Source organism: Venturia canescens, chromosome 10 (assembly GCF_019457755.1).
Source record: "Venturia canescens isolate UGA chromosome 10, ASM1945775v1, whole genome shotgun sequence".
Classification (NCBI taxonomy): Eukaryota; Metazoa; Arthropoda; class Insecta; order Hymenoptera; family Ichneumonidae; genus Venturia; species Venturia canescens.
In genome coordinates this window covers 15,787,815-15,810,548 of record NC_057430.1, presented here as the reverse complement: position 1 = coordinate 15,810,548, position 22,734 = coordinate 15,787,815, and the positions used below count along the sequence as shown (strand labels likewise).

The following is a 22,734-nucleotide window of genomic DNA, read 5'->3' as shown; positions in this document are numbered from 1 at the left end:
GAATCACACACGATAACAAAAATGGCAGACGATCGCCGACATGAAGTACCAATAGAGAGGCAAGCGACGCAGGGAAGAATATTAAAAGAGAAAGCCACGGCGGATAACGTGTCGTAATATTTGAGCGAGGTAAAGTGGGAGAGCGAGAAACGAGCCCAGGAAATCGGTTAGTTGCTTTCTGTACACTATAACGCGACGCATCGGTCAAGTCACGCTCCACAGATCAACAATTTCCAGATACAACCCGACACTTTGTATTCCTTCTATTCAATCAATAAATTCGAGAGTGTAAATGCAGTAGACTCGATGCAGACAATCGTAAACAAAGCAATAACGCGACCTCATTACTTTTTTGCCCATAAAACCGTTTGCTTTTCGTTGGTGGGCGCATGAATATTTTGATATTTCTTTTGAAAAACCGTTATTCTCGTGGCGTTGTGAGCTCTTTTGAAAAATGGCGAAAGATGGTACAGTATTCATAACGTTCGTCGTGTCTCTGGCAGTCCTTCATCTTGTCATTGTGGCCGGAAAACCAGTTGAAACACCAACAAAGTTTAATATCAACACCGTGGAAAGCGTCGATCGAAGCAGCCAGTCCTCTCCGTCCACATGGGAACAAGGGATGGTAATTAGAAACTACTGGTCCCATTAAAAGTATTTTCATAGATGGACGAACAGTTGTCGGGCACCTGTGGGCTTTGACGGTTACCAAAACGTTGACTATACCTTAAAATAATAAAAATACATAGAGTTCAGGAGCAGCGCCGACGTGAAGAGCTTGTTCGCGTTAAATATATTCAACATAATCCATTGTAGGAATTGTTAGGCCGAGTCGGAGATGCATTAAGATTCGGCAGAGGGAAATTAATCAATTCTGCTATAATGATGAGAAATATTATAGCGGAAAGAGCGGAGGTAATTAATTAATTAAATATATACGCAACATCATCCGATGGTTCAAAATACCGTGTACATACACATTTATGTGGTTTTGTGCTAATTACGATATTCGTTGATTCCATAACCGTCCGGGGAACTAGGTCTAGAACATTTTTTTCCTCTTTCAAGGTAATCTTCTGTACCGACTAAAGTGACACGTCTTCGAACTTTCTTTTCTGTATTAATAACAATTTTACTACATTGACACACGCAAAACCATTAAACTAACATCTGTTCATAACGTTTTTCTTTCACTTTTTTCTTCGTTCAGGGTCTTTGATAGACACTACAGTGAGGAATAAACCCTCGTACTTCGGTCTTTGCACCGGCAGTCTTTCGATTACGAAATCGATGTTCAGCGTTCGAGTATATAGAAGCATGAAAGTTTGTCACTGCGCTGTCGTGCATACTCAATCTCTTCCTTCTCACTACTTGTGAAATCGATTTCGTTCGACTTTTTCGACCTCTTCGTAATACAGATATAGCATGAAATGATGGATCGAATAACAACGAAGCGCACTTTATGGTCAGCCATCAAAGATTAATCAAATGAATTTCAAACACCACGTTTTCCAGGGCTTAGCCAGCGAGGCTCGTAACAATGTTGCATCGGTGATTGCTGCCAAAAGTGACATTCTAGCGCAGGGATCGAATGCTGTAAATACGGTCGTCACTTCTGGAGCTTTTGACAGCCTTTTAGCACCGAAAACTCGCGAAACGGCGAGGCTCGAAAACGAGAGTGACCAAGCACTTTTCGAAGTCAAGAAGGGCAATCCAATCGGAAATTTGATCGCGATGTACCTCAGACCTACGCCTTTGGTCGATAAAATTCGTGAGGAAGATAAGTATGGAAATTCCGGTGACAAATTCATCGGCATTGGACGAGCTCTGGTAGGCGGATTCGAAGGATTGAGTAATTTTTTGAACACCGTTGTCGATGTGAGTCATTGCTGTAGGTGTAAATTAGTGTAGCAATCGTTGGTGCAAAGCGTCAAAATATTCTGATTCAAATTGAATAGAGACACGAAAAATTATTGAAACGCAAAATTTCAAAGCTCGTGGATAAACTTATCGAACTTTTCCGTTGAGACTTGATTCAAATATGAAAAGTCACAGCGTTTGAAAATAATTTATTCGTCAACAATACAAACTATGTCTGCTGTACATTTAACAAACAAATTTCACACTTTCGACTACATCGTATCCTCGTACGTGGCAACAATACAAGTACACGTGTACAATACATCATGGCTAAAGAGTTATAATGTTTTGGTACTTGAACGGCATAAAAATAAGATTAAAAATAACGATATAAAATATGCCTGTCGATAAATAATTTCTAGGATTTATTAATATCATTTTCGCATGCTTCTCTTTGAAAGTTTCGTTATGTGAAACACACGTGATTGACTTTTCGCGTATTTTTTCAGTTTCCAATTGACACAGCGAAGAAAACTTCGCGAGGCGTTTCCAGAGCTCTGAACGAATTGGGAGGTCGACTGGTCGGTCTTCAGTGATGTTTTTTTTGTTAATTCTCACGTGTCAGTATTACTTTACAACTCGTTGATAAAATACTCGACGATTATGGTGTTTAACGATAATGTATAAATATATTTGCGAGTAAGAAGAAAAAGAAAAATGTAAATAAAGCTCGTACTAAATTTCGTAGTTATATAAACTTGGCAACGTCCATTCGGATCCTAAACATCACATCACACTCGTCAGATTCACACTCGTCCGATCTCTAGTACGCACTAACTTACGCATTCGCACTACAAAATACTATCGACGTAGTTCGTCGTTGTTATATATTAAAATCTATGTCCACATACATTTGGTGAAATACTTCGAAGTCGTTTTCTCGATGCTTTCGTGAATCTACGACCAATTTACGGAAAACGATATCTCTATGGGAACTTAAAGCGTCTGAATTATTTCAGTTTTCCTCGAGTCGTCGAACTTTGGATCATTCGCGATCAAGCCGCGGTCGTTAAAAAAGAACAAACAATTGTGTCTACCTCGACCTTTGAGCGCGCACCAAAAGTGCGCTTTTTCTTCTCTACTTTTTCACCCGTCCGAGAGAAACAAAAGTCGATTCCATTCTTCTGTAATCTCATCGCGGAATGCTTCTTTTATAGCGGTTATTGGAAATGTATTTTCATACATTTCGACTCCCGGATTCATAACTTCCTTCCCTTCCCTCCTCCCCCTTCTCTTTCTCTGTATTTCTCTCTCCTTTTACGTTGTAAACGCAATGAAATTTTCGTCACCGTTCTTTTTGCTTGAAAAAAAGGCGAAAATGCAAGAACGATTAGAAAATCTATGTGACCGTCTCCTCAGACGGTGTGGCAGGCTCGTGGATCCCGTAAGCCGGGATCCACGCGCGTTCCTAGGTGTTCGAAGTGTCATAACTCTTGTAAGTGTGGGACGATCTCTTGCTGCTAACCGTGCAGAACAATATCATGCTGGAGACGAGACCGAACAACTGTAGAAAACCCACGACAAGTCCTACAGTACCGACCACGTGAAGCCTCGTAACTAACCACATTTGTATCGCCGTTGCGCAGCCCTTTTTGTGCCACAGTTCCTTGTTTCGTCCCTCCGGATCGAGACGTCCGCAGTAACGCTCCCGTTTTATGCAACACGAGTCTGGCACTCGGTCCTCGGTCGGCCATGCCTCGATTTGGAACCAATCCGTGTAGTCCCGGATTCCGCAGCAGTGAAACTTTAAATAAATTCCATGAATTCAGTCGAATTCGAATTCGAAAATTCTTCGATCCTCGTCATTTTTAAAATTCCCACTATTCGAATGATCGTTGTTACTTCAATACCAAGCGAAACCACACAATTTTAATTTCATACGAACGATACCTCTTCGTGAATGTGATCCCAGACGGCGGGCAAAGTACCAGGCTCTCGTGTGATATTGTAGTGTTTATGGATACCGAATAACAATTCGTCTTTGAGGCTCCTCGCAAGATGTTCGCGAAACACGAACGAGAGAGCGCCGAGCATGAATTCAGCGAGGAAAACCAAAATTACGAGACTGAAGTACTGCAAAAAGGGATAGAAACGAAAAAATGATGTTTTGCTTCGAACAATGAATTAAAATTGAATGGCCCAGAATGAGATTCGCCATAAACAGAAACGGAGAAACTAAAGATCGACGGAAGTGACGATCCAATTCGTGCAAAATAGGTTCGAATGAAAGATTCGATTTCCAGACACTTTTGGCTTTTGAATTTTGCGAAATTCTCGCCATTATCATTTTCAATGAATAATTCAATTAGTACGAACCGTTATCAGCATGCATCTGGACTGGAACCACGCTCCACAGCAGCCGAAAAATGCAACGACGAATGTGACGCATCCTGCGGCTAAAAGGACCGAATCAGCTGATGCGAAACTGTACTGAGGTACGAGGGTCGCATAACCCGAATATGCGAGTCTCAGCCAGAGTCCCGCACCCAAAACTCCACAGGCACATAACTGTAAAACCAATTTAAATATCAATTTGAATAAACATCATTTTCAATCTTTTGGACCGTTTTCTGCTATATTATTGTGAAAAAATGCCAAGCAATTGCGGCAAGAACGACGAAGAACAGTTTTCAACTTATTTACAATTATCACCGAGCGCCCAGACACGTACTTGTGGGTCACCTACTTGTCAACAGTTCCACCACAAACAGGGTGTCTCTTTTCTATACTAGAAATTTCATAATTTCAGTTATTAGTGGATTAGAATAAAAATTTGTAAAATGTTTCTAGTTTCTCACTGCGAGAAACTTTTTGAAACAAAAATGTTTGGAAAGATGTTACAAATGTAATGGGTTCGGTTCGGAACTGAGAATTCGTCGGAAATGAAAACTTTTCGTGATGCGAGCGAGCTTCCAGCGAGCATGTTTCGAGCCATAAGTTGAGTCGGAGCTCACAATAAACGTGAGCATTTCGTTGGCAAGAAGAGAAATATTTTAAGCGGAAGCAAATTACTTTGGAAATACTCTGAGCGCTTGAACGAAGTGAATAATTGTTTAAAAATATCGAAACGTCTCGTGCTCGTTGTATTTACTTGGAGAGCTGGAGTTTGTGAATGATTGTTGTTTTTCGTGTTAAATGCAAATCGGCTTTGTCGCACGCGCGTGCCTAGAATGTAAAAGCCTCGTCGATTTGTACGTTTTCTTCGAGTCCTCCGTCCCTCGTTCGTCTTTTTACCTCTCAAACAGGTCGCGGATTACAATAACAATTATTCTCGATTTGTATTCAAGTTGTACATCGAAGATGGCGGTTAAAGTCGAGAGCGAAGGAGAGATGCGGAGGGAGGAAAAGCCACGAGCACGCAACGAATGAATGCGAGGAGGCGAGAGCTCGAAGATCCACAGCATTTTCGGATGTTATTGAAGTTGTTGATTTACAACGACGGAAGGCAGAGGAAGATCGAATTGTCGAAAATTTTACGATTGAACTCGCAATTGTCGTTTTTGAGCGCTAAAATAGTTGGCAGATAATCATCGCAGGGAGAGCTCGTCGACGAATTTCGAGTTTCTCCATTCGAGAGAAAAACCGGACATTTCGTTGTTTCGTAACGATGCAAACTCCAAGATTTGAGCCTCTTCGAACGGTGCTTTTATAGATCGTCGGAGGGTGAACAACACTCGACTATTTTTATACCCGCGCGAGTTGCATTCTTCGCGAGCGCGTATCAATTTGAGTTTTTCCATTCGTTTTCGAGCGCGTGTTACGTGTTGATTCTTCAACGTACCCAAATGAGCACGTTCAGCGAGCAGAAAACGTGCCTTATGCACGTGTATCCTGTGCGTCCCATTGCTCCCCACGTCGAGGCACGCTCGGACCGTTTCTTTTCTCCTTATTATTCGAAATCTCCCTCGCCTTGTATCGGACCGCGGTATTTCCTGGAATAACAAAAATCCAATTGAGAATAAATGCAATAATGAGATCGCGATAGTTAGGCGGCAATGGAATTATTAATCGGAAAACGAGATCGACGTAACGGTCCGTTTTTAAACGCTGCAACGCTCCTCTTTCTTCTCGCTGCTTTCATAAACTCGTGTCCGTGTGTATGGGCACATAAAAGATAAATGTATACAATTAAATCGGGAGTGGAGCAGTTATTGATTTTTTTATCGACAACATCACTTCCAACGAGCGTTAAAAATCGGAATAAATCAACCCAAATTATTAACTTTTATTGCACGTCAATGAAGAAACACAAAAGAAATAAACGAACGTCAAAAAGCCACTTTCCGAAGCCAAACTTCCTGCTGAAAGTTCGAAACCAAAATGTCAATGAAAAATGTAAAAACGATGCTGCAGTAAGAATTATTAGGTTCCCCTGGACCCCGAATTCATCTAACCGAAACGAACTGTCAAAAGCCACTAAAAATGCACTAAAAACAATTAAAACGACACACTCGACCCTGCGACGAGAGTCGAAGCTCACAATAATCCATGGACCGAGACACGAGTCACAAGAAATTGAGTAAATTTCCACATTGCCGAATGAATGGTTTGTTAAAAAACGACTGTATCAACGATACTGATAAAACAGTGTAATCTCAAATCGCCTGGCATAAGTGAAATGGCAGTTGATCCACCGCTCCGATAAGAATGAGCCCGACCGAAAGTTGTAATCGCGAGGCTAGAAGCGAGCCGAGGAGGCTGGTAGGAAAGAAGAAAAAGTTCCAAAAAGCGGTAATCTAAGAAACCAGGATAAAAGTGGTGCTGATTAAAATTCCGTGGTAGTCGCAGCTGACCCGCATTTGACCCGAAGATAATGATTGGACGTACCGGCGGGGTTTATACGAAAATCGCGTTCACGTACGAGCGCGAGAAGTTGTCGTGTGCTGTCGTCGCGTAACTATAACGGGCGGATGGAGCTCATCATGGGGCAGAACCACGAGGGAATCTCTCCGCATCGTGCGCCTACACTATAAACGCACACAGTCATGTATACGTGCGTGTGTAAATATAAATCTACAAAACTCCCGAGCGCGTACAAGCGCACGCGATTTCAACGACGCTAAGTGTACCGCGCACTTTTAACTAGTACGAAAAAATCGAGCGCGAAATTGCACGCGGAGAGACCGAGAGCGAGAAGGAGAGACGAGAGCAATCATGAGAGTACAGAACTATAATGAATGACGCTTAAGCCCGCGCATGTTATATTATCATGATAATATATCACGTGAAATTCATATTTAAATATACATATATAGCCACAGCGGAGTTCGTATGCTCGCGATGAGTTCGAGGATAGTCGGCAGAGAACTGCTGACCGATCGTCTGTGCTGTCTGTGCTACTACTACTGTACGCGCTCGATCACCAGTGTGGGGCCTCAAAGAGGAGGGTAAAGAGAGAGAGGAAGAAAGAGCAAAAAATGCGGATAGTCAAAGAGTTTGAGAGAGAGAGAGAGAGAGGACGAAAGAGAAAAAGAAAGAGAGAGAGAGGGCGAGAGAAATGAGAGGCCTTCCAGGTCTCATAACGGGACATCGCTGAGAGAAACATCAGAGAGCCGGCAATGCTCAGCCAGTGTCTATCTCGCTCGAGCATTCTCTACGGGGCCCGATTCCCACCTACGCGACACACGTTCACTCTTCTTTCACCGCTGACAACGAAACATGACGAGAGCCTCCACCCACGTAGCCAGCGTGCACTTGTATAACTATGTATCTCTGTTATGCATTTGTATATTTGTTTTTTTATCTCTTCGTCCATTGCTCAGCATCGTGACGAGATTCACGCTCGAATGCAACGCTCCGCAAGCACGTCACTCTCTCATTCTGCATTTATTTGTTTCCCATTCAATAGAAAGTACGGGCGTGTGATGCCCTTTTCAAATTCCTCGTGTCGATGCGCACTCCGCCGCGCTCGCTCTTCGATTCCTTACTTTTTTCTCACAGGGGCGTTGGCTAAATTTCGCAATTTCTTTCGCGAACGCTCGGAGACTCCGATCATTTTTTCTTCAAATCTCATAATGATTACGCAGAAATGGTCGAAAGCCCAAAATTATTCTAATCACTTAGTCGCTCGTTTCGGCGCTTTCGGTAGAGCGCCGAAAAAACGTACGGGAAACTCGTCTTCGTGGAAATCCTCAACGAATTAACCCTGCTCAACTCGATGAATTTAATCGAAAATGAAGTGATAATTAACTTGTTTTGAAACTGAGCAGGACATTATGTAGTCGAACGAAACCAGTTCCGGCCAGATCGAACTGGAGGCAATCAGCTCCAGCTTATTACAAAGGAGAGATTCAATGAAATTACAAATTCACCGAGAGGCTTGATTAACGCGGCTTAAGTAAGGGAGGAATTTCATTAAACTTCAGTCGAGCCAATCTGAGTGGAAATTCGAGGGATCGAAGCAGCCTTTCTTTCGTCCTTATCCACGCTCGCAATCCTCCGCTCTCAGCGTCGGTGCTATCTCTCTATGTATCTCGTCTATATACAGATATATCAAACGTAACGGTAGCGATCGTTGACATTTCCCATGCGTTGAACCAGAGCGAGCGGTGCACAGCAGATCTCCTGCTCGTGTTATGTGCATGTGTACACGTTTTCTCGCACACGTATCTCGGAGCGTTTACGTCGACAGATGGAGTGACGTATTAAAATGCTATTGAAGCGAGCACACACATGTGCGATGCTGTGTATTATAAAACGATTTATGTACAAATATACGAGCTGCGGCGCACACAAGACGAGCGCGAAGCTGCGTGTGCAAGGACGTATGGAGATGACATGCGATATATCGATCGGCCAATCTCGAAATAACTTGTACTACGAATATTCGTCACTTAAAACCACCCTGGATACGTCCTCATGACTTTTAGCTGTCAATATACACAAATTTATGTACGCGTAGGTGAAAACGGGAGAGAGGGAGAGAACGAGGCGAGACTCGTGAAAGAGGACACTGAGCGGAGTGTCGTATATTTTAGTCTCGATATATACGACCACAGAGATGGGAATCCTACGTGCTAGGAGCTCGACGATGAGCATACTTTCGGTCCCCCCGACTTCCTGCCAATTTCAGCCAATTTGCAATCATCTATGATCCCCACACGTTACGCCTCGCTTCTCTCTCTCTCTCTCTCTCTCTCTGTCTTTCACATTTTTGTTCCTCTCTTTCTCTTTCTATAAAGTTCTCTCACATTTGAAGCACGACAGTCCTGCAGTCCGGCGAGCCGATTCATCGAACAGCGAGGGTATTTATCGCGGCCTAAAACGTCTGTTTATCTGTATCAGCCACTTTGCGACAAATCAATCTTTTTATGATTTATTGGCTGACCGGAAGCCCACTGATTTTTTCGCCGTTTGACAGCTCTGTTCGCGACCCCCCCTCGGATGGCTCATTCGACAAGCTGTTGCTGGAGCTCAGGAATTATCGTTGCGAAGAAACCACTGAACAATTTGAGGCACAACGAATTTTGAAAATTATTCATTCTTCCAGACCACGCACACGTTCGACACAAAACGCTTCGTACGGGATTTTGTAATCCGTTCAACTTATTCGTCTGTACGCTAGACGCTGTAACGCCAGCGACGGAATTACAGCCCTCTTCGAAGGACGTTGTTCCCTGCTCTCCGGCCTCCAGAGAGATCCGCGCCATATTTCGCATCTCGAGACCATCGTACTTGATCGATTGGAGTGTTGAGGAAACTTCAATGTCTCGAAACAGCGCCATCGACCCCCGCGATTCTTCTCGTTTTTAGATCCTTCTTTTTCCATTTTCAAGAACTAAGCTCGGTCGAGCTTCGAAAAGACTTTTCGAAAATTCTTTTTGGAGTTCAATGCAACCGAGTGCGAAGTATTTATGGAAACAACAATTCGCTCGCGCGTCCCACAAACTTAAATTCGGAATCTTTGTACTCCGGTCTCGTGTTTGGCCTCCTGAAAAATTTGACAGCCGAACGTAAGGGGAGAATAAGATGGAGATTATTTACTCGGCCAACCGTTATACCAACGCGCGTAGAAGTATCGTGTGTAACGGGAGGAATACCAAGAGCACGTAGTTGTAGGGCACGTAGGGATTTTGTTCGAAAAATCTGGGTCACGTATCGAGTAGCAACGAGAATCCTGTGCATTGTCGTGTTTAAGGTCATAATTTATAAAATTACAGTACGAGGAGAGAATTTTCCAGAGAATCAAATTTCAATCGATTTTTCGAGCGGAGTTTCTTCGATAGATGTACGAGTGAACGTTGCAGAATATTTATTTGTGAGAAACGTTTAAATATCGAGGTCGAAAAACAATCGTTTGGGAAGTTGACTAATTTTAATAGCTGTTTGTGACTGAATTTGAAAATTAATGGAACGAAAATCCAAACCAGTTTTGTTTTTAACCCAATTAATTAGGCAACCAAGTTAGAAAAAACGTAAGCTGAAATACTGTAATCGCAGATCAGCAGCTAATTGATCGGAACAAATGACACGAACTTTTTCGTTTTTCAAACGCACGAGTAGATCCTAAAAATAGTCTCGTACCGGATTACGTCACTAGACTGATAAATCCACAGCTTTAATTTCCTCCATCCGATGCTTATGAATTGAAAGACTCACCGTGCCCAACAAATATTAAAAATCGAGCTCCGCGCGTGTGCGGCATCGCTTGGGAACGAGCTCGCGCGATCGTGCTAATATACGAGTTAATCGGGGACGAGTCAAAATGCCCTGGAAATAGTTGCATGCCACAGCTGATTGTGACAGAACGAAGACAAATGACGAAAGCGAAAAGGCTCCGAAAGCACCAGCAATTACTCATTTTTATGGATCATTTTTACCCGAAACTCGATTCTGTGGCATAGAAAACTCTGAGCGAAAAAAAACTCTCTTCTTCTTCGTAATTGCTCGTTCGCGTAATGTTTGTGAACTCGAGACCGCTTGTGTGTACACATAAATGACAGGAGCGCAATATCGAGCTCACGCCTCGTTTAGATAAGAAAATGGAGAATAAAAATTCAATATTCAATTGTCCAACCAGCATTGTGCTCGAGACACGACACAATTTTTTTCTACTCACACAGCTGTAAGAGAAAAAATATCCACACTTGTTTGTTGATAAAATAATCGAAAGAATAAAATTCAAATGTAATAACAAATGGTGGTGATTCGATGGAAAATATTCTCGAAAATAAATCGTCAAATCAATTTTTGTTTGTAATAAATCATGAAGAAATTATATTTTCATTTATGAAACTGTTTAGAAGTTGAGAAAAATGAGGATTTTTATAAACGTACATGCCGTGACAAGTGTTTGCACTTACCGTTCAATCAAAAAATACCATGCTCGATAGAACGTTCGGGGAAGCTGAGCCGCGGACGAGAGAGAGAGAGAGAAAAGAGGAAAAATCGTTCGAAAGATCGGCGAGTCCCACCAGGAGACTCACGAATCGCGACTGAATGAAGGCGCGCGAGCTTCGATCGCTCTGACTCGGAGCAATTTGTTTTTACGAGCATGTGTAAGCCGCTCAGCCAACAAAGAAAGAGAGAGCAAGAGTTAATGAGCAAGAGCGAGCGAAATAGTACGAGGCAACGCGATACTCCCGCCTCGCGTTGCGATTCAAATTTTTTACTACCTTCATTTTTCAGCTACGCGATCGTCGAGCTGTCTTTCGTTACTCGATCACTCCGTGGCCACTCTTTTACTCGCAGCCGGTCTTCGCGATCCCGCGGTACGTTCCCATTATGCACGGATCGTACAGATCGCGCCATCTACGATTTTGAGTCTTGAGCAGAACGACGGAACGATACCTTCCATGGAAATTATAATCGAAACATTTTTAATGCAGCTTTTATATTTTGATCAAACGAAAAACGAACGTTTTTTCACAATTTTTTTTTTGTATTTTTTTTTTCGCCCTTCACGGTTGCCCAAAATGTAAATTTTTCTCGGAGACCAAGGAATGGTGAAAAATACCGGAAAGAGGCTGCGGAATAGAACATTTATTTTCGTCCTTGAAAAAATGTCCTACTTTGGTAGAAAAATTATCAACCATTCACAAATGTAATTGTTTCGGGCAAGCTTTTTCGGCTGCTCGTTCGGAATACCTAACGAGTACAGGACTTAATATTAGAGGAAATAGCTTTTTGGGAATTCGATCGAAAGTTTACGAAGTTGAGCTGAGATCGACGCGATTTACATTACAAACGATAAGGAACCGAATAACATAAATAAATTATTTTTCCATTTTTAAATAAGTTTCACACTCGCGAGCGCAATCGTTAGACGATTTTTTCCCTGACGAATAATCACGTAATCAGTCTATCAATTAAGGGAAATATTAAGGGCTCCGGAAACGGTTCGAGCCTTTCGCGGTTTGCTTCGTTCTCGATCAGTTGCTCTTCCTCAGTTTCTGCGAAGATTCTTCCATCGAGTCGAACCAGCTTTGCAGCTCTTTCGATACTGGAGGACACTTCGTCTCAGGCTCGATCGCCGCAATTATTTCGTGAACTGAGACTTTCAGTCCGGTTGCACCTTGCTTGCTCAAAATCACTGCTCGCACGAAGTTGTCCGAAAGAGTGATGAATTGATGCTCGAGATAAAAACTTTTGTCGTCCCAGTAGAGCAGCTGAAATTTACAGGCAAAAAACACGACGATCAAAACCATCTTTTTTCGAAAAATCCTGAATTTTCACTTCGTACCCTCGAACAGAGTTTTTCAATAAACAAAAAAGCAGAGAATTTGAACCTTGCGGAAGAATGAAAAGTCAAAATGAAACTGGAGCAATATAAAAATTCAGAAATTTATTGCTCGCAGCGATCACGTGAGCCTTCGTTAGGAAAAAAATCCGAATTCTTGGAATCCAGTCAGCCGAAGTTCGAAGAACAAATTCATTATATAAATAAGTGTGATAACAGAGAAAAAAATGTGCCACCGGTTTACCTTAGTCGTGACTTTGTACGGTGCGAAAATGGGCAACGGGCGTCTGTATCGAACCGAAGATGCACCTTGTACCGCTCCCCCTCCTCGTTTGCTGATCTCAGCATAAATTCCAGTTCTGTCATAATAATGGAATCGAGCAAAGTCAAGTTCCCTGAGGTATCTCGCGTTGTTCATGTGCTTGAGAAACAGATCGACGTCCTGAGTCGTGCACAGGCCTGAAAACGCATCAATTAAAAAGGCAATTTATCTTCGACGCTCGTTGGAATTCGCAACGAATTATTTTCCAACGCGGTTTAATCAGGAGCTTTGGAAAGCGAGTGTTTGCGTGAGGAAACTCGTTAGGGAATCGATGCATCATTGTTTCTTGACTCATTGATAAATTAGCATTGCTAATTGTTGATTAAGAATTGGAATTCGAGTCTCGAATATTGGACGTTTACGAAATTCCGGAGTCTCCATCGACTGAACAATTGTCGATCGTGTTTAGCGAACGTCGAATCGTCGAGAAGTGCCAATCGAAGAATTCTTGATTCGATGACTCGCGAAATTCGACTGACCCCCGATCGCAATTCGTGTTTACAACGTCACGAAGCAACAGGCCGTTTCAGCGCGCGAGCAGCTCCCACGAATACGCCGAGGCAAATGGTTTGAATTTCTGGAAATTTCATAATCGACATTTCACGAGGAAACAGTCGTTTTCGAACGAGTCACTGTGGCTTCCAGCTTTTCACTTTGTAGAAAAGTTGGCCACGTGGATCCTCGAGGAAACGGGGAACAGTTATTACTACCGTTATCGAAACCGGTTCCGACCTTCTCGCGCGATTCTATCGCGAGTTTAATAACTAGAGAACCGAAATTCGTTCGACATCCAAAGGGTTATTTTCCACCGATTTTTTCCGACGCTCACTCCATCGCGGAGGTCGCTCACAAATAAATTTTGGTCTGTCGCTCACCATAAATAGTAGTTTCATCGAAAAGTTTTTTCTTCTTTTGGAAAAGTCGTCCCCAGCCGATGGTGAAGATTATTCTTAAGAAGTAATTAACATCAAAGAGGATGTAGAGAATCGCGATGGTGAACCAGCTCCAGGCACACGTCATGGCGATGCTTTTCGGTTCAACAGTCTTCTATCAATCGATCCTTCGACGACTATCTTATTCAATTACCCCGACTCGATCCTCCGTCGACGTCGAACGACGAGAGACTGCTGACGCTATAAGTGAACTTGACGTACAAAACCCACTCCGCGGTTCCGCTATCCGACGCGCTCGTCGCTCGTTTCCCACTCTCCCGCGACGCTCTCTCACTCCTCCGAGAAAGCAATCTGTTGCAGTGACGCTCGAGACCTCTCGTAACTTTGATCGAGAATCTCAAACAGGTTTTATGTTTTGATAAATTGAGATTCGGGGAAGGCAGGAACGAGAACAAATTGGAGGACGGGGCTTTTTATAATTTTCGGAAAAAAACGATTTTTTCGTCGGTTTTCATATTTCGCCATTATTCAGAGCCACTTTTTTCGTGAAATTCAAGAGTTGAATACAATTTACACTTCTCATGCCCCGTTGAAATCCTGAGAGATATTAATATCGATCGCGAGATTTCCTAGTTACAATCCGTCACCAGCGAGTCGAAAAAACCAGGTTTTCGGAGGCTTTTCGATTTTTTGAAAATAGTTTTTGGTCACAGCGGTCCGAAAAATGTCAATGGAATTAACATTGAATTCGTGAGGGCAGAAAAAAAATCTGAAAACTATAGAAAGTCCCGTTTTCAAAAGCCGAGTGACTAGATTCGTGAGCGAAAATCAAGAAAATGATTATTTCTGGGCTCGGTAACGGAAAAACATGATTTTGAGAAATACCCAAACATTCATTTTTGACATTGACTTTTTTCATCGTTCATCAAAATTTTCGTTTCTAGGTACTCGAAAAGATACTTTCGTGAATCGAGGCTCAAATCGAGCAAATAAATGTACAACGACTTTGATGAGAATATATTTCGTAACGTCCAGCAGGTCACGAACTCAGAATAATTTATGTTGAAATAATTGCAGCTGAATGAAGGTGAGGTTAAGCAAAGTCGTTCACTGACTGAATAATCTCGATGTTTGTATTTGAATTTATCAAACAACACAACTGAAATTTCGTTTCATTCAAAGTTCATTACATTCAAAAACACAAACGGCGAAGTTGAATCTCAACGTTTTTTATCGTTAAATTTATCGTTGCGAAATGAATCGCGCAAAGTCGATATTGATAAATTTATTGTAAATCATTCCAATGATAATAGTTAACGGTGGAATTGGATTTAACGAGGTCTCGATTCAAGGCATCGTTGACTCTTTATTTCGATTAGGAAGAAAGTACTCGTGTATATATACATCATTATTAATTAGTTAAAATAAACAAGCTATTCTGATTGTTATGTACAATGGTTCAATCGTGTCAACAGGAATATTTCAAGAACATTACAGAATCCGTAAAACTTTTACTCTCCTTTTTACCATTCGATATTTCTACAGTTATTATTTATTATTTACACCGAGGTTATCACTTTACAGTCAAATACGAAGACGGACGCATACCGTTATTTTTTACCGCAAAATACTCATTTTTTATTTGAGGATCACACCCTGTATAGTTTTTTCTTTTTTTATTTGTCGTGCTAATACTTTTTATTTCATCGCGACGAGATAAATGTTTCAGGCACGAGTGGCCTTGAGAGTGATTGGTACGGACTTTGAAAAATTGAAGTTTCGATCGATTTAATGTGCAAGGAAATCATTTATACCGAAGCTAAACTACTCTCGTCGTGAAAAAAATGTCTATTTCTTCCCAAACTTATAAAATTATTATTCAAGAATCAATTCGGTTTTGGATATTCAACCTCGTTGATATTTACGTTGAACCGATTTCCGTTCTCCGAAGCAGTGAAATTGGAAGTTGAAAATATTCATGAAAAGCTTGAAAAAATAAACTTTTCGTGTGCTGACAAAAGTTTCCTTATTGAAGAGTTTTTCTACTGATTATCAAATTTCTAAAGTTTTTTCTTGCCAACCGACCGCGACGATTTAGTTACAAAACATTCTGAAGTACCGCCCGAGCAGGTCGGTCGAGGAAAAAATGGAGTTTCATTGGATAACGCGGATAATGGAAAACTCTCGATTTTTATTAGCCGTTGAATTTAATTCGAGCATATGGCAAGTGGGAAAAATCGACGAGATAATTTCCAGGGTAAGCAAGCTCGATAATGCAGTATTTCGTTTCAAAGGTTACTGTACACGACCCTCTGTTCGACGATCGATTGTCTCTCGATTCCCTGAATTCTCGTAACGTTATTTATTTCGCTTTGGTTCAAATGATTTTCGATTTCGGATCCTCTGGGATCCTGGAAGTTGGGTCAGCAATTCGTGTTTTCCGATGCTCCGGGACGTTGCCTCAGCGCTGCTGAAGATATTTCGTTGCACTCGAGCCACCTCGCCACTTCCGGAGGAATCTCTGGACGCACGTGTGGAATCTGATGATTTTATGATCGAAAAAAACGGTAATTACAAGAATTGTAAGAAATCTCATGAATTTTTTACGAGCATTTGTTTGTTTGCGTTATTCTGATCGATCGTTAAAATTATCACGAGTTGATTGTCGATGGTAGTTAAGTCCGATTAGAATAAATGCTGGTCGTTTATTACCTCGTAATTAGGGAGTGACTCATGCGTCGGTGAGTAAGCATTTGAATACGCAAGATTCGATACTTTCCGATAAAACCGATTTCTTGAGGCGACTGTTGAATCGGGTGTCTCAAAATGTTCACTGATCGAATAGATCGTGAAATTCCAAGCAGAAGAGCCCTTTCGCATTTTTTTCTGCGACCAACCGTTCGCGAGATATCAGCGAATTAGTGCGGTAGCGAATCCGAAGCGTCGTAACAACGAAGGGGGCGTGACGCCACTGTCTTCCGATTGGCTGCCGCATGAATTCGCTGATATCTCGATAACGGTTGGTCGTAGGAGAATACGAGTAAGGATTTTTCTTTTCAGAATTTCATAATCTAACTGTGCGTCCACATTACAGTGGGAATTTCACAAAAAATATACCTGGGATTGGCGAATCAGGTCGCTTCAACGTACCTGTGTGACTCCAACTTCGACGCTACCGTTTTGCTTGACTCCTCGTTCAATGAGTGCGCACATGACAGCTTCGGCGCTGCAGTCCAACAAGCGCTGACGACAGATTGCAATTGCTCTCACGAAACCGTCGGTGGGAGTGACGAAACGATGCTCCATGAATATCGTTTTTTCGTCCCAGTAAATAATCTTGAGAAAAAAATAATAATGCAAAAAATAAAAAGGACAGATATAAAACGAGCAAATAAATCACGGGGTTCATCTCCGGAGTTAATACTAATGACAAATTAATGCAAATCGGAAGAAACCATGAGCCTAGTCGTGGGCAAAGCAAGCACGGCCACGATTGTGAGAAACGATTCAATCTTATTTTTCTTTTCTTCGCATTAACGTTTTCGAGATTCGTCCAATGTTCATCATCGGGTCTACCGCGGTCGCCTGATATATGCGCAAATGTTTTTCAGGTATAGTTCCTCGATCGTTGTTTGCAAAGCCACCATTTAACGAGCTACCTTGAAACGTGGAAAAGATAATTCAATTTGTATGCAAGCTTACTGTGTACCGAGAACTCTTTGCTATAAAAAAATACGAGAGAGTTTGCTGAAGTTTGAATTGGAGGAAAAAATAATAGTCGGTGGGAATCAAACGAGATTGAGTAAGAACTCAATCACCAAATTTTTGGTAAATATTTACAATACTTAATTTGCTGAAAAAAATGCCAAATTATTTTTCAAGCATTATCATTGATGAAAAATCATATCGCGATTAATTTTAAGGAGGGGGAAGGTAAAAATTTTATCAAAAATCTTTTTAAATCTGAAAAAAATCACGAAGGGGAAGGTAGGAAAATCAAAATACGAAATGAGGAAATGTTCCAGACCCACCCAACCACTTCTACGAATTGAAGATAATTATAGATATTATTATTATATTATTATTAGATATTTTTTTTACCTTCCCCATTCTAATTTTTTTCGGTATTTGTACCTTCCCCCTTCCTAAAATAAAGCCCCACATCATTTTTTATTGACAACAATGGTGAAAAAAACTTTACTACGATTTTTAGCAAAAGTAAGCACTGTAAATACTTACCCTATTTTTTGTTGATGAACAAGATTTAATGAGAAAAATTGCTCATTCAATTAGATACGATGGTTCGTTTTTTATCGTTTCGAGCCCACAAATAAAGTTTGCACGATAATTAGTCATTCATTCTACACCGAAATGTGTTCTGAAATTGTTGTGTTTTTATTTTTTTCGTAAAGTCACGAAAAAAATGATGTTTCGAAAGAAGAGGAATGATTTATTTCGAATTATCACGTCTCCTTTCGGTATTTGTTGAAAATCTGTTCAAGCAATCGAAAATGGTGATTCTTCGGATGAGCCAGCATCGCTAAGTACATTGAATGTCGATTGAAAGGCAGAGAGTTGCAGGTAAAGTGCATCGACACGACGAAAGTAATGATAAGCCAAATTTTGCGAAGAGATTAGTCACTGTAAAGTGGGGACGAAGTGAGAGGCGTTTGCTTTTGGTTATTCCGGGCAAACGTTTAGCGAAGCGACTCGTTTATTGACAGAAGGCAACGATCCTCGGAGCCTTGGAAAGCGGACGGTGCTCGCTCTCTGACGAATCTCATTTCACGTTCGCGATATTATTGCTCGAAACTCGAAGTGTAATGCACACAAATCTATACGCACTCCGCTCGGACTGAAAAATGGAAAAAAAGACTTGGACTTACTTTCGATATGATTTTGAAGATCGACAGAGGCTTGAGGAATCTTCTGTAACGTATCGTCGCGGCCCCTTGAACTACGCCCGTTCCTTGCGAACAAATTTCACGATAGAGATTCGTTCTCTCGTAAAAATCAGCTCGTGCGAAGTCCAGCTCGCGCAGATATCTCGCGTTGTTCATGTGGTACAGCAGAGTATCGACGTCCGTCGTCGTACAAATTCCTGTCGTTCGAATAAAAAAAAATCATTTTATTTCTCCATCTTAATTCACCATAAAAATAGATCCTCAGGAATGTCTTTGCTCCAACTCGAATTACATTTCAACGATACTAAAATTTGAGCATTAAAAAGTGGAAGGAAATGATGTTTTTACTGACGAATGAAGAATGACAATCTGGGAATGACGTTTCGTCATCGAAGAAAGTTTCTTCGAAGTCTGAAGTTTAACTGCGCGTGATTATGAACGAGCAAATGGAAAAATCGAAGTGTATTTTCTAGCATGAGTATTTCCCTGGCAATTAAGGCTCTTTCTCGTTGTTTATTTGCCCTAATGAAGATCGATATTCGAAGGCAGGGTCATGTGCACTCGACGACTGACCCACAACTATCGTGAAAAGGCACGCCGGTCAAGGTTGACGTTCCGCGCGGAGATAAGTACGGAAATTGTAAGGATTCGAGATTTGGCTCGTCGCCGAGGAATATTCACAGGTGCGAGAGGCTTACCGGATAGGAATGATGGAATTGATCGGGAAAGAAACGCGCGAGAATAATCGTATCCGCGAGCCTCGGAAAGCGCTTTTTCAGCCTGAAAAATGGAAGAACGAAGAATAAGTTGCTCACCGTAGACGGACGTTTCGTCGAGTATGTGGACTCGCTTTTTGCAGAACCTTGCGAAAAAAACGGTGACGAAAATCCTCAGAAAATAATGAACTTCAATGAGGGCGTAAAGTAGAACAATTGCCCCGAGGAAACCGGTCAAAACCCAGCACGCAAACATCTTTTCTTCCCCGAAACGTACGATTCGTCTTCCCTAACCTTTCCTCAAGTATTCCTCCTCTGCACAGGTGGATTTTTTCCCTCAGGCTCTTCCCTTCTTTCTCACATCCACCCTGGGCAACTTTCAGTCTTCGAAAACTAGGAAAATATACGTGTATATAGGCCCTCGTCCCGCTTTGGTCGCGTTGCGACTTATCGATTCGCGTCTGCGGTCGCCTCCCACTGCTTTTGCTCCTTCCGGGTTACGCTTTTCATCTGAATTGAATAAAAAATTACTCCCTCGTACGTAACTCTTATACGTTCTAGAAAGACTATTTTTTCCTCAAAACTTGATCGGGGGTTGCTGAAATTCGTTGAAAAATCAATTCCGTATCGTAAAATTGAGATTTGGTAAGATTTCTCGAAAAAAAAGTGATTTTTTGAGAATTTTTCAGAAATCGCATCCTTGAAATGGTGCCACGGATTTTCTGGCAGTTTGTTTTCGTAGCTCGGAATTCATTTGACGAGCAGATTATTCTAAAGTTTGGAATTTCGTTAAAAACTAAAGTTTTAAAAAAAGCAACTATTTTACGAATTTTTAGTAAAACTAGTGTATTTACTGGATATTGTGAACGGGTTTCCTGGACGGTGGGACTCGAAATTCCAAACGGTTTACTTCCAAAGATTAACCGAAGGAACGAGGATTTTTGATTTTCGGAGGCTCAGTCCCATTATTGGCTCTCGTCAACCCTCCAACCAACGCCATGCTCGGTGTGCTGGTGCTCGAAATCACAGCAGCGAGATAACGCAGTGCGACAGCTGTAAAATAGTCAAGAATGAAAATACAATCGGCCGCTGGCGAAGGGCGATATACGCGATTTTCTGATAAAGTAGAGCGTCAATGAGAACTGTTTCGTTTCACGTGGAATTTCAATGACTCCCCCGAGAGGTGAAAGTCTTTTTTGATCGAGTAAAATACTGGTTTTGCCAATCGCACGTGTGTTACAGTCGCATCTTACGCACCGCGAGCACGTACACTACGAAGCAGTTAACTCAACGATTTTTCCGTGCTCGCACGCTCCCGCTTCTTTATTTTCAGTCCTTCGGACCCGCGTTTCAAGCTCGAATAAAAAAAAACGTCAAAATTGTTTTGCCCGTTCGTTACTCAACATTCCGCGATGATAATAAATCCTCGCAGAGCAAATGTCATCGAGATAAAACCCCATTGGACTTGTCCTTCGAAAAAAACAACTTTTTCGACCCCAAGAAAAAGCGATCGACAGAATTTTCCTCCCAGACAAAAATCCAATGAGTCACTACCCCTGCGTCGTTTCACGAGGGAAAAAAATTGTTGAAAAATGAAGAAAAACTCTCCGGCTCGATCAATATTCCTGGAGACTGCAAAATGAATAATTCCAAAATAAACTTCCTCCGAGACTGATCAGATCGATCGAAAAAGGCGAATAACAACTCGCGAAGAAACTCACCACGAAATACCGTGAAATTTTTCCACGAAAGCACTCCGTTTAGGAAATTTCCTGAGTGGTCGAAGCCACGGTTATCGGACGGAAGTATTCGTCCAGGATTTGAAAACTCGTTCTACGGGGTAGTTTTGAACTTGCAGTAGTACGAGTCGACGTTCCGATCAGGCAAAAGTGCACTTTTCATTCCTAAACCAATGATTTACGAGCTTCTCGTGACTCGCGTCTTCGACGAGGATTTAGTCGCGTGAACGAACGTTTTCGAATTGATAAGCTTCGAGAGAGCGTTTTTCCCACTCAGTCACCGGTTCTCCGCCATTTTACAGACTGAACTGATCGCGCTGAGCAGGACGCCAGAGAAGTGATAAACGCTCGTGGGTTTCTACGAGCAACCGTGTGCGTACACTGTCGATGAATTTCCCCGCGAGGCTGCTGCGACTGTGGGTCCGCACCTGCGCGGCTCTGACACAACACAATTAAACTTCTCGTTAACATCGACGTACTTTCGTGTTCTTTTCCCTCTGAAAATACACATGCGTAGAACGTCTTACGTCGAGTCTTCGAACCCGCGGTCTTCGACACTGGGAAAACGCTTTTTCGGAGCATTCCTCACAGCTTCAAGTGTCGCAGTGACGCTCGACAAAAAACTTCCCCAGTCCGAAAAAACCTCGAAGCCGAAAGGATTGCTTAAGCAACGATTTTAATCTGTTGAATATGGTAAAACGGAGACTTTATTATCGTTGCAGCATTTTGCTGGACGGAGCATAAATTTACGGAAGATCGGACCTCCGACATCATTGAAATCGAGGACAAAATATTATCTTCATTCGGTGACAGAAATCGGGGATTTGGATATATTGGTGGATGCGGCATCATCGCAGTACTTTCGATCGATGATCGAGTTTTCGATCCGGTTGGTGTATCGACGTGATTTTGAACTTGTAAGATTTATTAATAAGCACGAATCGTTTGTTGCGTCATCGGGGATTTCGCAAGTTCCGAACGAAAGTTTTTTCGACCTCGAGTAGGATTTTTCTTGAAAATCGAGAGATTCAAATTTCGTGGGAATTTTCGGTGTCGTAGAAAAACGATTCTTTCAGTGTGCACGGAGGAAGAGAAAAAAATGAAAATGCGATTAGTGTGTATTGGCGCGAACGCACTTCTCGTGGCCTCCGGAGTCTCATTCGCGAAACTGCACTTCCGAGTCACTCTTGCCGTCATCACTAATACGAAGAGCTTTCACGACGCGCTCCACTCCACGGTCAGCCTCGCGAGTGGCCGGTTCCTGCGAGAATTTCAAGGACGAATTTTCGTCATAACGAATCGCAGGAGAGCAGCCGGTTGATAGCATTTTTTGGAGCTCAAGAACCTCGATTCAGTCTTGGATTTGGAGCGAAACTCGGTCGAGAAATTTTTCAGCAGTAGCGCGGACCCAATTCAGTGTCTTATGTAAAATGAGCCACAATTCAAGTCGACGAAAATCGCTAAAATTTTTTTAAGGAGTTTCGGTACAAAAGTCTAAATATTAAGAAATTGATCAAATTTGGTGATAATGTTCTTCAACATCAAGTGCGAAAACACAAATT

At 41.9% G+C, this 22,734-nt stretch overlaps 4 protein-coding genes across 6 annotated transcripts; 1 reads left to right on the top strand and 3 right to left on the bottom strand.

The window, feature by feature from the left end:
• Positions 1-22: 22 nt before the first annotated feature.
• LOC122417669 (uncharacterized) lies at positions 23-2,600 on the top strand. The gene is made up of 4 exons (XM_043431419.1): positions 23-625; positions 817-915; positions 1,516-1,878; positions 2,370-2,600. The coding sequence occupies exons 1-4, from the start codon at positions 455-457 to the stop codon at positions 2,454-2,456; spliced, it is 720 nt and encodes a 239-aa protein (XP_043287354.1). The 5' UTR covers positions 23-454; the 3' UTR covers positions 2,457-2,600.
• Positions 2,055-11,373, bottom strand: Tsp5D (Tetraspanin 5D). Of its 3 annotated transcripts, none has more exons than XM_043431416.1 (5): positions 11,223-11,373; positions 5,702-5,852; positions 4,237-4,428; positions 3,811-3,993; positions 2,055-3,664 (listed from the first exon to the last, which is right to left on the bottom strand). In XM_043431416.1, exons 2-5 carry the CDS (start codon positions 5,762-5,764, stop codon positions 3,329-3,331), a joined length of 774 nt encoding a protein of 257 aa, XP_043287351.1. In that variant the 5' UTR covers positions 5,765-5,852; positions 11,223-11,373; the 3' UTR covers positions 2,055-3,328. The 3 variants fall into 3 exon arrangements, with proteins under 3 accessions (XP_043287351.1, XP_043287353.1, XP_043287352.1); XM_043431418.1 differs by lacking the exon at positions 11,223-11,373 and adding an exon at positions 7,168-7,234; XM_043431417.1 differs by lacking the exon at positions 11,223-11,373 and adding an exon at positions 6,748-6,861.
• Positions 11,374-11,886: 513 nt separating this feature from the next.
• LOC122417099 (protein THEM6) lies at positions 11,887-14,087 on the bottom strand. The gene is made up of 3 exons (XM_043430361.1): positions 13,796-14,087; positions 12,843-13,057; positions 11,887-12,527 (listed from the first exon to the last, which is right to left on the bottom strand). The coding sequence occupies exons 1-3, from the start codon at positions 13,938-13,940 to the stop codon at positions 12,291-12,293; spliced, it is 597 nt and encodes a 198-aa protein (XP_043286296.1). The 5' UTR covers positions 13,941-14,087; the 3' UTR covers positions 11,887-12,290.
• A 1,072-nt stretch (positions 14,088-15,159) lies between these two features.
• LOC122417098 (protein THEM6) lies at positions 15,160-21,569 on the bottom strand. The gene is made up of 6 exons (XM_043430360.1): positions 21,155-21,569; positions 20,288-20,486; positions 19,533-19,943; positions 18,700-18,914; positions 16,964-17,149; positions 15,160-16,353 (listed from the first exon to the last, which is right to left on the bottom strand). The coding sequence occupies exons 3-6, from the start codon at positions 19,687-19,689 to the stop codon at positions 16,237-16,239; spliced, it is 675 nt and encodes a 224-aa protein (XP_043286295.1). The 5' UTR covers positions 19,690-19,943; positions 20,288-20,486; positions 21,155-21,569; the 3' UTR covers positions 15,160-16,236.
• Between the last annotated feature and the right edge of the window lie 1,165 nt (positions 21,570-22,734).